Below are 11,781 nucleotides of genomic sequence, written 5' to 3'. Positions count from 1 at the left end.
CAGACAGCTCCACCCCGAAATGGTTTGGTGGAACCTCGCCCGGAAGGTGGTGCAGGATTCCTGCTATGGTGATGGCGGGGCAGCTCCGAGTCATAGGGGCATACGGCCCAGGCTGGCTTGTGCCGTTGTTTTGCCGAGTCTCGGTGTGCTTCTGCTGCTCCTCCGTGGGGTCCTTGTGGGGGTGTCGGGGAGTTTCCTGGGGCACTATGCTGAATCCCTGGAGTAGGTGATTGGGCATTCCTGGGGACACTGCTGCATTTCACCACCGTCCCCCTGGAGAAAGTCACGTCCCCGTGACTGGAGGTGATAGACGTGAGTGTCATGGGTGGTGTAGGCGGGTTGGAGATGCTTGAGGAGGGCTTGCCAGGTAGTGGTGGCAATGTTCTCATCCTGCTCCGCATCACAGATGAGGAAGAGAGTGGAGGCAGTGGGGGAGGAGCGGAGGAGGTGGAGTAGGTGGTGCGGTCCTTGGAGCCTGCGGTTTCTACCGAGGGTAGGCGCCCATACAGCCTGTCTGAGTCTCATCGTCATGGTTATTGCTGGTGGTGTGGTGTGGTGCTGAATGCTAGAGACTGAGGGTAGGAGTCGGGTTTTGTGCCAGGGTAATGCGGCGTAGGGTCTCTGGGGAGTACAGTTGGCCGGGATTTGGGTCTGGTGTAGCATGACGGTGTGAAGTTGCAGGGAAGCAGGTGGGGTGGGAGAGTGGGTGTATCGGTCAGGTGGGCGTGAAAGGCGAGCAGAGCGGGTGGTCATAGTTTTGAGGGTTGGTGTGGGAGGGGAGGTAGGTTGGCGGGGATAGAAAGTATGTGCCATTGTGCATAGGGTTGGTGAGGTGGGGTGTGAGGAGGTGGGAGTGGGTGTGTGTAGGGGTGGTGGGTGGGAGGGGGTGGTGGTGGTCAGGGGTTGTGGCAGTGTGGTGGCGTGGGTGGGACACATGGAGCTGGGCATAGAGGATGGGGTGGCAGAAGGAGGCGATGAGGGAGAGTGGTGGAAGGTTGGCGGTGCAGGTGAGCTGTCAGGTGAGGTGCGGGGTGGGGTAGCGGCCGGGGAGGCAGAGATGGTAGGGGGAGTGGAGGGGGAGGGGGAGGGGGAGGGGGAGGAGGAGATGTAGCACTCGTAGATGGAAAGGGGGGGTGGTGCCAGGGCAGGAGGAGGGATGGGGTGTGGGGCTGGAGCAGCAGGGACCGGGGCGCGGAAGGGACGTATGTGGCGGTTTTGTAGAGTGCGAAGGGCGCCATGGTAATCCACGGTAACTTGGTAGAGGTTGGGGACACGGGTGATAGTGTGGGGCCCCGTGAAGCTGGGGGCGAGTTTGTGCGGGGTGGGGAGTTGAGCGACCATGACGGTGTCGCCAGGTCGGTAGGAGTTGGATGCTGTGTCAGGGCAGAGGTCCAGGGTATTCTGCTACGGTGGTGTAGCAGGTCTGTGGTTGGAGCGGAGGTGGGTGGTTGCAAGTGCTGCTGAAGGGGTAGTAGGAGGGTGCCTCACCAAAGATCTGCTCATAGGGGGAAACTCCGTCTTCTCTGGGGCAGGAATTGATGCCCCATTGGACAATTTTGATGTAAGCAGGCCAGTCGTTGTCTTTAGTGGCCTCGATGCGTGTGCGGAGTTGATTCATAAGGGAGCGCTGGCTGCGCTGGCACACTGCATTTCTTTGTGGCCAGTAGGGGGATGAGTGTGAGAAGTTGTACCCGAAAATTTTGGCGAGTTCCTCCCAGACTTTGCCGGTGAACTCTGGGGCGTTGTCCGAATGGATGGCCTGGGGAATGCCAAAGTAGGGGAAGATGTGTCGGAGGAGGGCATCTGATATGGCGACAGCTTGATGTTCCTTGGCTGGGCAGGCTACGACGAATTTTGAATAAGTGTCCACGAACGTGATCACGTACTTGTAACCCGATTTTGGGGGAAGAGGCCCCACCATGTCGATTGCTAGGAGTTGCCAGAGTTTATGGGTGGTGATACGGCCTGATGGTCCTGCGGTCCGGGTGATGTCTTTTCCCAGCACACAGGCGTGGCAACTTTGAATAATTTCCTTGACAAGGGTGGAGGGGTTTGGTGCCCAGTACGTGTCATTGAACACCTTTAGCAGCTTTTTGGTACCTACGTGGATGCCATTATGGGCATGAAGGTGGTGTAAGATGTCGTGTGCGGTATCAGGGGCCAGGAGGATATGACTGGAGGGGATTAGGAGCTGGTCGCCCTGCCGGTGTAGCTTTTTGAATAAGTGGGGGGGGGATCCATGGGGGTGGCTCCTTGCGGTGCCACCACTGCAGGAGGTCGGTTTCTGGCCGGATGGTGTGGATGGGGAGCTGGGAAAGTGCATCCAAGTTGGTGTGGAGCTTGCCTGGTCTGTAGGAGATTTCATAATTAAATTCTTCTGAGGTCTCGCACCACCTGATAAGTTGGGCATTGTGGGAATCCGATTGACGTAACCACTGGAGGGACTGGTGGTCAGTGATGATGGTGACCTGAGTTCCAGATAGATACGCCCTGAAGTGCTGGAGGGCCCATACTGTGCCTAGGCATTCCCGTTTAGTGGCGGTGTAGTTCTTCTCTGCGTGATTCAGGGTACGGCTGGCGAGACGATGATGTGCTTGTGGCCCTCCTGAACTTGTGCTAACACAAAGCCTTGGCGGAGAGGGAGACATCGGTGTAGAGGTGGAAGGGGAGGGCATAATCAGGGAAAGCTACGATGGGGGTGGAGACGAGTTTGTCTTTTAACTGCTGAAAAGCAGCTTGCCTCTCGTCCATCCAGAGGAACAGTTCCCCCTTTTGGGTCAGGTCATGGAGAGGTTTGGCGATGTGGGCAAACCCCTTTACGAAGCGGCGGTAATTGGATGTTAATCCTAGGAAGGCACGGATGCCGTGGACGTCTTGTGGTGGAGGTATGTCTGCTATGGCGCGCAGCTTGTCGGAGTCGGGGGATATTCCTGCCTGAGATATAACGTGTCCCAGGAATGAGACAGTCCGAGCGGCCAGGATGCACTTAGAGGGGTGGAGTTTGAGGCCTGCCTGGCGAATTCTGGTGAAAACTTGGCAGAGGCACTGCAGGTGGTCGGCTCAGGTTCGGCTAAAGACGATGATGTCATCTAAGTACGCCAAGCATACTTCCCACATCAGGCCGCTGAGGACAGATTCCATCAGCCTGGAGAAGGTGGCGGGGGCGTTGCAGAGTCTGAATGGCATGACATTTAATTCATAATGCTTGCCGTTACTTTTTCAGAAAGCTGTTTTGCCTCGGTCTTCTTGCTGCACGGGGACTAGCCAATATCCAGACTGGAGGTCCAAGGTGAAGAACCAGGACGCTCCGTAAAGGGAATCTATGGTATCGTCGATTCGAGGGAGAGGAGTGGCGTCTTTGATGGTGACATCGTTAAGGCGGTGGTAGTCAATGCAGAATCGCATCGTGCCATCCTTCTTTTTCACTAGGACGACGGGGGAGGACCAGGGGCTGGTGGAGGGAGAAATGATGCCGGCCTCTATCATTTCCTGCACTTGACGGTCCTCCTATTCCTGCTGTCTGGGGTTCTTCCTCCGGTAGGGTTGTTAAATCGGTGGGCCTGTCATATGAATTTCGTGCGACAGGTAAGCGATGTGCCTTATGTCTGCTGGTCCTGCCGCGAACAAATCCTGGAAGTCCAGGAGAAGGCAGGGTAGGGTGTCTGACTGCTGAGCAGAGAGATGATCAGGGGTGGGTGGCAGGGGGATGGGGGAGTGGGAGGGGGACGGGACACAGGGCTTGGCTTCTTCCATCTCTCCGATTATGAGCCCTTTCGGGAGGGTGAGGGGGGAAGGGGCGAGGTTTGTGATGCAGACTGCCATGTGATGCGGAGGAAGGAAAGTGGGAGACAACAGGCAGGCCGAAAGGGCTCCCGGTGGCAGGAAGGGCGAGAATAAGACAGAGGGGCCAGAGGGCCTGCTGAGGGGCACCCAGGCCTGATGATAGGGGGGAAATTGTAGTGGCAGCAGAAATGGCGGTGGGGAAGGAGGGTGGAGGGGTGGTGGGAGGGAGCACAGGAGGGTAGGGAGGAGGGGGGTGGGGGAGGGAGGGAGGGAGTGAGTCTTCCAGCCGGGGCCGTGGTGTACAGGTGCAGACGGCCCGGGTGGGGTTGGGTAGGGTGCGGAACTGGAGCTGCCAGTAGCGGCAGTCTATGGCAGCTCCCAGCTTCTGGAGTAAGTCCAGTCCCAAGTACCCGTCGTAGCTCCGCCAGGAGGATTCAAAAACTATGAACTGGTGCTGGGTCGACACCAGCTGGTGGGTATCGACCAGAAGGGCACGTGTCTTCCCACGGATGGGCAGGGGGCCATTCCCCGTGTCCACAAGGTGAGTGGTTTGGGGTGGAGCGGGCCAAAGGTCAATCTATGAAGGGAGAAGTAGTGGCTGTAAAGGCAGGATCTGCCTGCTCCCGTATCGACTAGCGGTCTGGGCTTCACGCTGTTCAATTTCATCTTGTGGTACACTGGGGGGGAGATATTTGGGGGTAATGGCCCCCGCCACCGTGGGTTGGTGCGGGGGCAGGCCTAAAAATCCACCTGTCTGGGGCCTCCTTCTTCCTGCTCCAGCTCCTGTTCCCCAGGATCGGTCTCCTCTACGGTGCCAGTTCGTCCTCGGGGGCCTCGTCCTCCAGCGAGGACACTTTACGTGAACCTGGGGTAATAGGCTTGCGGCGTGCAGCCTTTAGCTGGCCCCGTATGTCATGCAGAGGACACTGGGAGCTGCAAGCTGTGAATTCCCAGGGATTCACCATGATCAGGTTAGGGTTTTCCCTGTGAGTGTGACACCGGCGCATGGGGTGTGCTCTAGGAGGGCTCGGCGCCAGGGTGGGGCTGGTGTGAGGCAAGGGTAGACGTGGCTTGACTGGAGGAGCTGGAGTCTGTGTGGGAAACTTTTTCACCACATTGATCTGCTGGAGTGTCGGGCAGGTGGTCAGGAGGCGTCATATAAGCTGGATATCTCTATCCATGTCTCCAGTCGGGTCATGGATAGTAGAGTGTTGTTTTACAACACTGGGAAGCACTCTCAGAAGAGTGTTAAAGGTATGCTGATCCTGGTTTTCCTCATCTCCCTCCAGGTAGGCAGTGGTAACTAGGCGTCTTGCCTGAATTAGGGAATTATCTAAATCCCTGTCAAATGTAAGACTATCCAATTGGGATAGTGCCACCACTTTCCCTTGTGATGGGGTGATGGCCTGAATCACAAACTTTGTGAAGTTCTGCCACGTGAGCTCGGGGACGACTTTCGGTGCTATGTTCGCTGCCACTTTGCCCAAGTGGGAGTGTGACTGCGATTTTTTGTTGGTCATTATCAAAACCAATGTCTAGTAAGGGCCTGATAATCGTCAGATATGTGTGTACATCATACTGGTCGGGGTCAAACTTGGGCAATTGCACGTGTGGTTTTGTTGCCATTTTGCCAATATTTCCTCATTACCCCTCTCGTACGCCCGGGTCAAGAACCACCGCTGTCCACCAGTGTAATGCTAGGTGTTTAAGGCTCGACTTCTCATTCCTAGAACACCTAATGTGTAGCGGGGTCCTCTTTCAAGACCGGGGCTTATGACAAATAAGAGAGAGGCAGGACACAAAAACTTCAGGCAATAACCTGTACACGTGTATTACTTAGTCAGACAAGGGACAACAGCAGGTGATACAGCACAATATTTAGTCAATTACAAACTCTTATAACTAGATTCTCAGTATCTCGCAGGATACTACAGTAGTATGCACTTGGAATAACACTCGAGGCATAGTGTACAGAATTAGTATAGTCCAGGGTCACGGTGCACGTGGAGGAGCAAGTGATAGGGCTCACTAGGGGAGGGTGTAAGGCACTGGGGTCTAATTGTATTTATGGTAGTATGAGGCGGAGGTTTTTGATAGCGCATTCAACTTATATTTTCTAAGAGCAAAGGGTTATTGGTTTTCTCAATAAGGTCCAAGGTTGCTGCGCACATCTCTATCTATCTATCTATCTATATACCTAGGCTGCTTCCCCCAAGGAAAGGGAGGTAGCCGAGACAGGATGACTCACTCTCCATTTACTCATCCATTCAAACACATTCATTCGCATCTTAGCCCCAAAGGGGAGAACGGACAGATCCTCACCGCACCGCACCGCACAAGGGTCAACTGGGCAATGCAATCAGTGACATCCGCAGCAGGGCCCGACAGCAGAACTGGTTTACCCCTGCCACATCATAACAGACCCATCCCCTTACCCGCACCTGACCTGACTAGCTGATCAGACCAAATGCGGGAGAATATCCCCTCAGGGCTGCGTCATCACTTATTCATTCACAATTTCTCTCCATTTATTTCTGTCACGCACAGGCACTCTTCCTTGCTCAACAGACATCCCTCTCGCATCCAGCGCTCTCTTCACACTGTCCATCCATCCTATTCGTGGTCTTCCTCTCAGCCTTACACCTCTCACATCAGATCTAGTTATCTTTTTCACCAATCGCTCATTATCCATTCTCTCCATATGCCCAAACCATTGCAACACCCTCTGCTCAACTCTGCCAGCCATCTCCCGAACAACTCCAGTTCTCCTTCGCACTTCATCATTTCGCACCCGATCCATACGCGTCACTCCACACATACTCCTCAGACATCTCATCTCCATTACATTCAAACTTTTCCTCTCTGCTACACCCATATTCCATGTTTCAGCCCCATATAATGCAGTCGGTACCACAACACCCTCATACAGCCTTCTCTTTACATCCATTCTCAGCGAACGACATTTAAACACTTTTTTCATTCCTCCCAGCACCTTTCCTACTTCATTTATTCTAAACTTCACTTCTGCATCTATTCTTCCATCCACAGCAACATGTGACCCTAGATATTTAAAACAATCTACCTCCTCAAGCAACTCACCATTCAAAACTATATTCATCCCCCTACCATCTATCAACCTCGTACACTTCATCACTTTACTCTTATTCTCATTTACTTTCAATTTCCTCCTTTCACACACCCTTCCAAACTCCTCTACCAACTGTCTCAATCTCTCCTCTGAATCAGTCACCAGTGCAGTATCATCTGCAAACAGCAGCTGCTTCAGATTCCACTCTCCTCCATCAACATTTACCAGACTCAGACCACCTAAAACTCTTGCATTCACCTCTCTTACAACACCATCCATGTAAATATTAAACAACCAAGGCGACATCACACATCCCTGTCGCAGCCCCACTCTCACGGGAAACCAATCACTCACAGCATTTCCCACTCTTACACACGCTCTACTATTTACATAAAACTTTTCACCCCTTTTAGTAACCTACCATCAAGTCCATACAATCTTAAAACAGTCCACAAAGCCTCCCTATCAATTCTATCATACGCTTTCTCTAAATCCATAAATGCCCAAAACACATCCTTGCCTTTCGCTAAATACTTTTCACACACTTGTCTCACAGCAAACACCTGATCAACGCATCCCTCCCTCTCCTAAAGCCACACTGCTCATCACTAATCACTCCCTCTGTACCCTCTCTAACTCTCATAATTAACACTCTACCATACACCTTACCTACAACACTCAACAGACTTATACCCCTAAAGCTAGTACATTCATACTTATCACCCTTGCCTTAATACAACGGTACCACACAAGCACTTGCCCAGTCAATTGGCACCATACCTTTCTCAAAGCACACATTCAACAATCTTACTAACCAGTCAACAATAGTCACTCCACCACCCTTCAGGCATTCCACAGCACACCCATCCATACCTGCAGCTTTCCCTGTTTTCATCTCCTTTACTGCCTTCTCCACTTCCTCCTTCGTGATCAAGGAATCATTCAACTCTCCCAACACATTTATACCTTGCACCCTTCCATCCGCCACAATCTCAGCCACCCTTTCCTCCTCTACATTTAACAATCTTTCAAAATACTCTGCCCATCTCTTCCTTACTGCATCCATCTCAATTAACATCCTTCCATCCTCTGATTTTACTCGTTCTTCCTTCCCAGACTCTCCCTTTCGCACCCTTTTCACCTCCTTCCAAAACATTTTCTTATTCTGCTGAAAATTCTCTGTCAGCCGCCTACCCCACCTCTCATCTGCTGCCACTTTAGCATCACGCACAGCCCTTCTCGCTCTATTCCTCTTCTCCTTATACCTTTCATATGACATCTCATCCTTCCTCTGCAGCCACACTTCATATGCACGTCTCTTCTCAGCCACAGCCATACTTACTTCCTCGCACCACCATTCACTTCCTTTTCTTACACCACCACCCACACGTCTCACACCACACACCTCTTCTGCATGCCCCACCACAGCACTCTTAAACAACTGCCATTCCTCCTCCACGCTGCCATTTTCCCGATCTTTCACTGCGTTCCACTCATCTTTCAATTTCTCCTGATACTCTATCTTTTTCTCTCTTTTATCCAACTCACTCACTTTCAAAACCTTCCTGCCACACCTAACCCTCCTAGCTCTCATCCATCTCTTTCCTACTTTTAACTTTCCCTCCACCAGGTAGTGGTCAGACATACCTCCACCCTCCCCTCTCAGAACTCTCACATCCAACAATCTTCCTATTACATTCCTAGACACAACCACATAGTCCATCAAGGCTCTATCAACAACCCTTCCACCCTCCTGTCTCACCCATGTATACTTATAAATATCTTTCTTCTCAAACAGCGTATTCCCAATCACCATCTCTCGCTCAACACACATCGCTATCATTCGTTCCCCATTTTCATTTCTTCCAGGCACACCATGCATACCAACTACACCTTCAACTGCTACATTTCCCACTCTAGCATTCAGATCTCCCCTCATTACCACATTCACATTCGCTTCAAAACTCTGCAGACACTCATCAACATCATTCCAGAAAGACTCCCTCTCTTGTTCATCCCTTTCACTACCAGGCCCATATGCACTCACAAACACCCACAACTCACGTTCAAATTTCGCTTTCACCCACATCAGTCTCGATGACACCTCCTTCCATTCAATCACACATTGCTGAACTTCCGGACTCACTAACAAGGCCACACCTTCTCTTGCCCTTCCTCTATCAACACCTGACAATCTTCCATTCACACTTCCAAACATAGATTCCCCCTTCCCTTTCATCTTCGTTTCACTCAAAGCTAACACATCCAACTTTCTTCTCACAAACATTCTCCCAATCTCCTCCCTTTTAGCCTCAATCGTACTACATCCACGCACATTCATAGACCCAATCTTCAGGGTACGAGGATAACTCCATCCCCCATCCCTTTCTCTGGCCTGTCTCTTTTTAGGAACTACAAAACAGAGGAGGGGGTCCCTAGTCCCCTCACCCCGCCCCTTTTAGTCGCCTTTTACGACACGCAGGGAATACGGTGGCAGTATTCTTTCTAACACAACCTGGCCGCAGAGTAGTAGTACCACCCCATAGTGCGGCCAGGTTGTGTCCCCCCCGCCACAGGGGGAGTTAAAGATAAACCTGATTAGGGGAGGATGTAAGGCACTGGGGTCTAATTATATTTATAGTTATATGAAGTGGAGGGTATTGATAGCGTGTTCGATTTATTGTTTTCTAAGAGCAATGGACATTTGGGTAAATTGCTAATATGAATTCCATGGCTTGGGCATTTCACTGATTATGACATGAAGGGTGTCACACATGAGTCTTATTTACTATCACTTCGATTTTACAGGGGTTATTCACTACTCCGACCTGTCATACATTAGACCTTTATTCCATTGTCACGTAAACACTTGGTCTGGTGCTAGGAAAGTACACTATTACCTCGTCACTGTTACACTGTACTCAGAGCGCTATCACTGTCTCATAAGTTCCTGGATGGCAGGTGCGGTGGGGAGACATGCTGGCGACAGTTTTGCCAGGGCAGGGGCACCGCCAGGAGAGGTTGTGCCAAGAGGGCATAAGACGACACGCAGGAGCATCTTCTTTCATCCAGGGTTGCAGGTGGCGAAGGGGCCCAAGTTCTCCGGGCTAGGAACAGGTGAATGGCCCACAGGACGGGCCAAACAATTCCCTGAACCTTTCGGTCAGGTCTCGGCTGGAGGTGGAGGTCTTCTGCCGTCAGGGCGTAGGGAGGTCCTGCCCGGGTGTTCTTGGGAGGGCCTGGAGTTCCCCAGGGCTGCGGCCCCCAGAGCCAGGAGGCACCGTCAGGGAGGGGCTGCAGCACTGGTCTGCATTAGGGTCCGTCAGGTGCATTTTCTCCAGGGCCAGGCGTAGGGAGCAGAGGCCGGGGGAAGCGATAGGGCCTCTCCAGTACTCTGCTATGTCCATTGCATCGGGTGTCAGGATACTCGTCTCACGGTGGGGCAGTGGGGCTGCTCTTGACTCCTTCCTGCCGTGGGTCTTGGCTACTGGCCGTGGCTTCCCAGGGGCGCGACCATAAGGTGCCGAGGCCCAGCTACTGGCCATGGCCTGAGAGGGGGAATAAGTACCAGAGCACCTCGGGACACCTTTGGAGCAGCTTCTGGCCGTCTGACGAAGGCGGGAGCAGCTACAGGCCGTCTCCTTCAGCTGGTATGAGGAGTGGCTACAAGCCGACTCAGGAGCAACGCCTTTGGAGCGGCTACCGGCCGTCTGACGATGGTGGGAGCGGCTACAGGCCGACTTCTGTAGGAGGGGTGTGGAGCGGCTACAGGACGACTAGGGGGCAATGCCTTTGGAGCGGCTACTGGCCTCTGACGAAGGTGGGAGTGGCTACTGACCTCTGACGAAGGTGGGAGCGGCTACAGGCCGACTCCTTCAGGAGGAGGTGTGGAGTGGCTACCGGCCATCTCCGGAAGGACACCTTCTGATGAAGGTGGGGGTGACTACAGGCTGTCTCCTGATTACCCTCGGGTAGGCTTTTGCCCGATTCCTTTATGAGGGGCGGGCGGCTACTGGCTGTCCCAAGACGGAAGACACCTTCGGAGAGGCTACTGGCACACTCCTGTAGAAGGCGGGAGTGGCTGCAGGCCAACTCCTGAGGGGTGCTGATCGGAACTGGACAGATAGCTCCACCCCGAGATGGTTTGGTGGAACCTCGCCTGGAAGGTAGTGTAGGATTCCTGCTATGGCGACGGCAGGGCAGCTCCGAGTCATAGGGGCGTACAGCCCAGGCTGGCTTGTGCTGTTGTCACGCCGAGTCTCGGTGTGCTGCTGCTGCTCCTCTGTGGGGTCCTTGTGGGAGTGTCGGGGAGTTTCCAGGGGCACTATGCTGAATCCCTGGTGGAGGTAATTGGGCATTCCCGGGGACACTATGCTGTATTTCGATTTTAATTGATAATTGGCCAGAATATAGCTGAAACAACACAACGATGATCCATACCAGTACTGGTCTCGATAGCATGGCCTTAGGTACTTAGATCGTTGGAGCTCTGCCAGGATAAAGTTGAGAGACATCGTATGGCTTGAATTTGTTGCTGCTTAGTAAAATGGTGTGTCGTCAACTAGAATGAATAGGTAGGTCTCTCTCTCTCTCTCTTTTCTACCTTCCCCCTTTGTGTATCTAGCAAGGCGAGTTACAGAGCACTCTTGGGTTACGGAGTTTATTATACACAGTTATATTGAACTGAGAATTACAGAGTAACGTAGCGTGACGGCCAAGCCTCCTAGGTGACCCTATCTCCTGACTCCACCCTGATTGTGTTCTCGGGCCTTCTCTAGCCCCTTCTGATCTGAAGGGAGTCTCTCCGAAATCATATACAGCTTGGAGCGGATGTGTGGTGTGATGTAGTGTCTGGTAGATTTCCATTCACGTGGACTAACCAACTAAGGCTGCTTACTCCACGTGTTGGA

General features: G+C 52.7%; 1 protein-coding gene across 1 annotated transcript; it reads right to left on the bottom strand.

Annotated features, from left to right (window-relative positions):
- Window positions 1-2,616: 2,616 nt before the first annotated feature.
- LOC145395502 (uncharacterized) lies at window positions 2,617-3,405 on the bottom strand. The gene is made up of 2 exons (XM_080269110.1): window positions 3,256-3,405; window positions 2,617-3,012 (listed from the first exon to the last, which is right to left on the bottom strand). The coding sequence occupies exons 1-2, from the start codon at window positions 3,403-3,405 to the stop codon at window positions 2,617-2,619; spliced, it is 546 nt and encodes a 181-aa protein (XP_080125236.1).
- Between the last annotated feature and the right edge of the window lie 8,376 nt (window positions 3,406-11,781).

This window comes from Coenobita brevimanus, chromosome 31, assembly GCF_032717465.1.
Source record: "Coenobita brevimanus isolate Jiangsu-jjx chromosome 31, ASM3271746v2, whole genome shotgun sequence".
Taxonomy (NCBI): Eukaryota; Metazoa; Arthropoda; class Malacostraca; order Decapoda; family Coenobitidae; genus Coenobita; species Coenobita brevimanus.
Note: the sequence above shows the minus strand (reverse complement) of the source record. Positions and strands in the feature narration are given on the sequence as shown.

What these genes read in the sequence shown, in the direction of transcription:
- LOC145395502 (XM_080269110.1), bottom strand. Translation starts at nt 3,405, where the DNA reads ATGCGATTCTGCATTGACTACCACCGCCTTAACGATGTCACCATCAAA. An exon ending in CTGGATATTGGCTAGTCCCC is followed by an intron (nt 3,013 to 3,255) that starts GTGCAGCAAGAA and finishes AGAATTCGCCAG; the next exon opens with GCAGGCCTCAAACTCCACCC.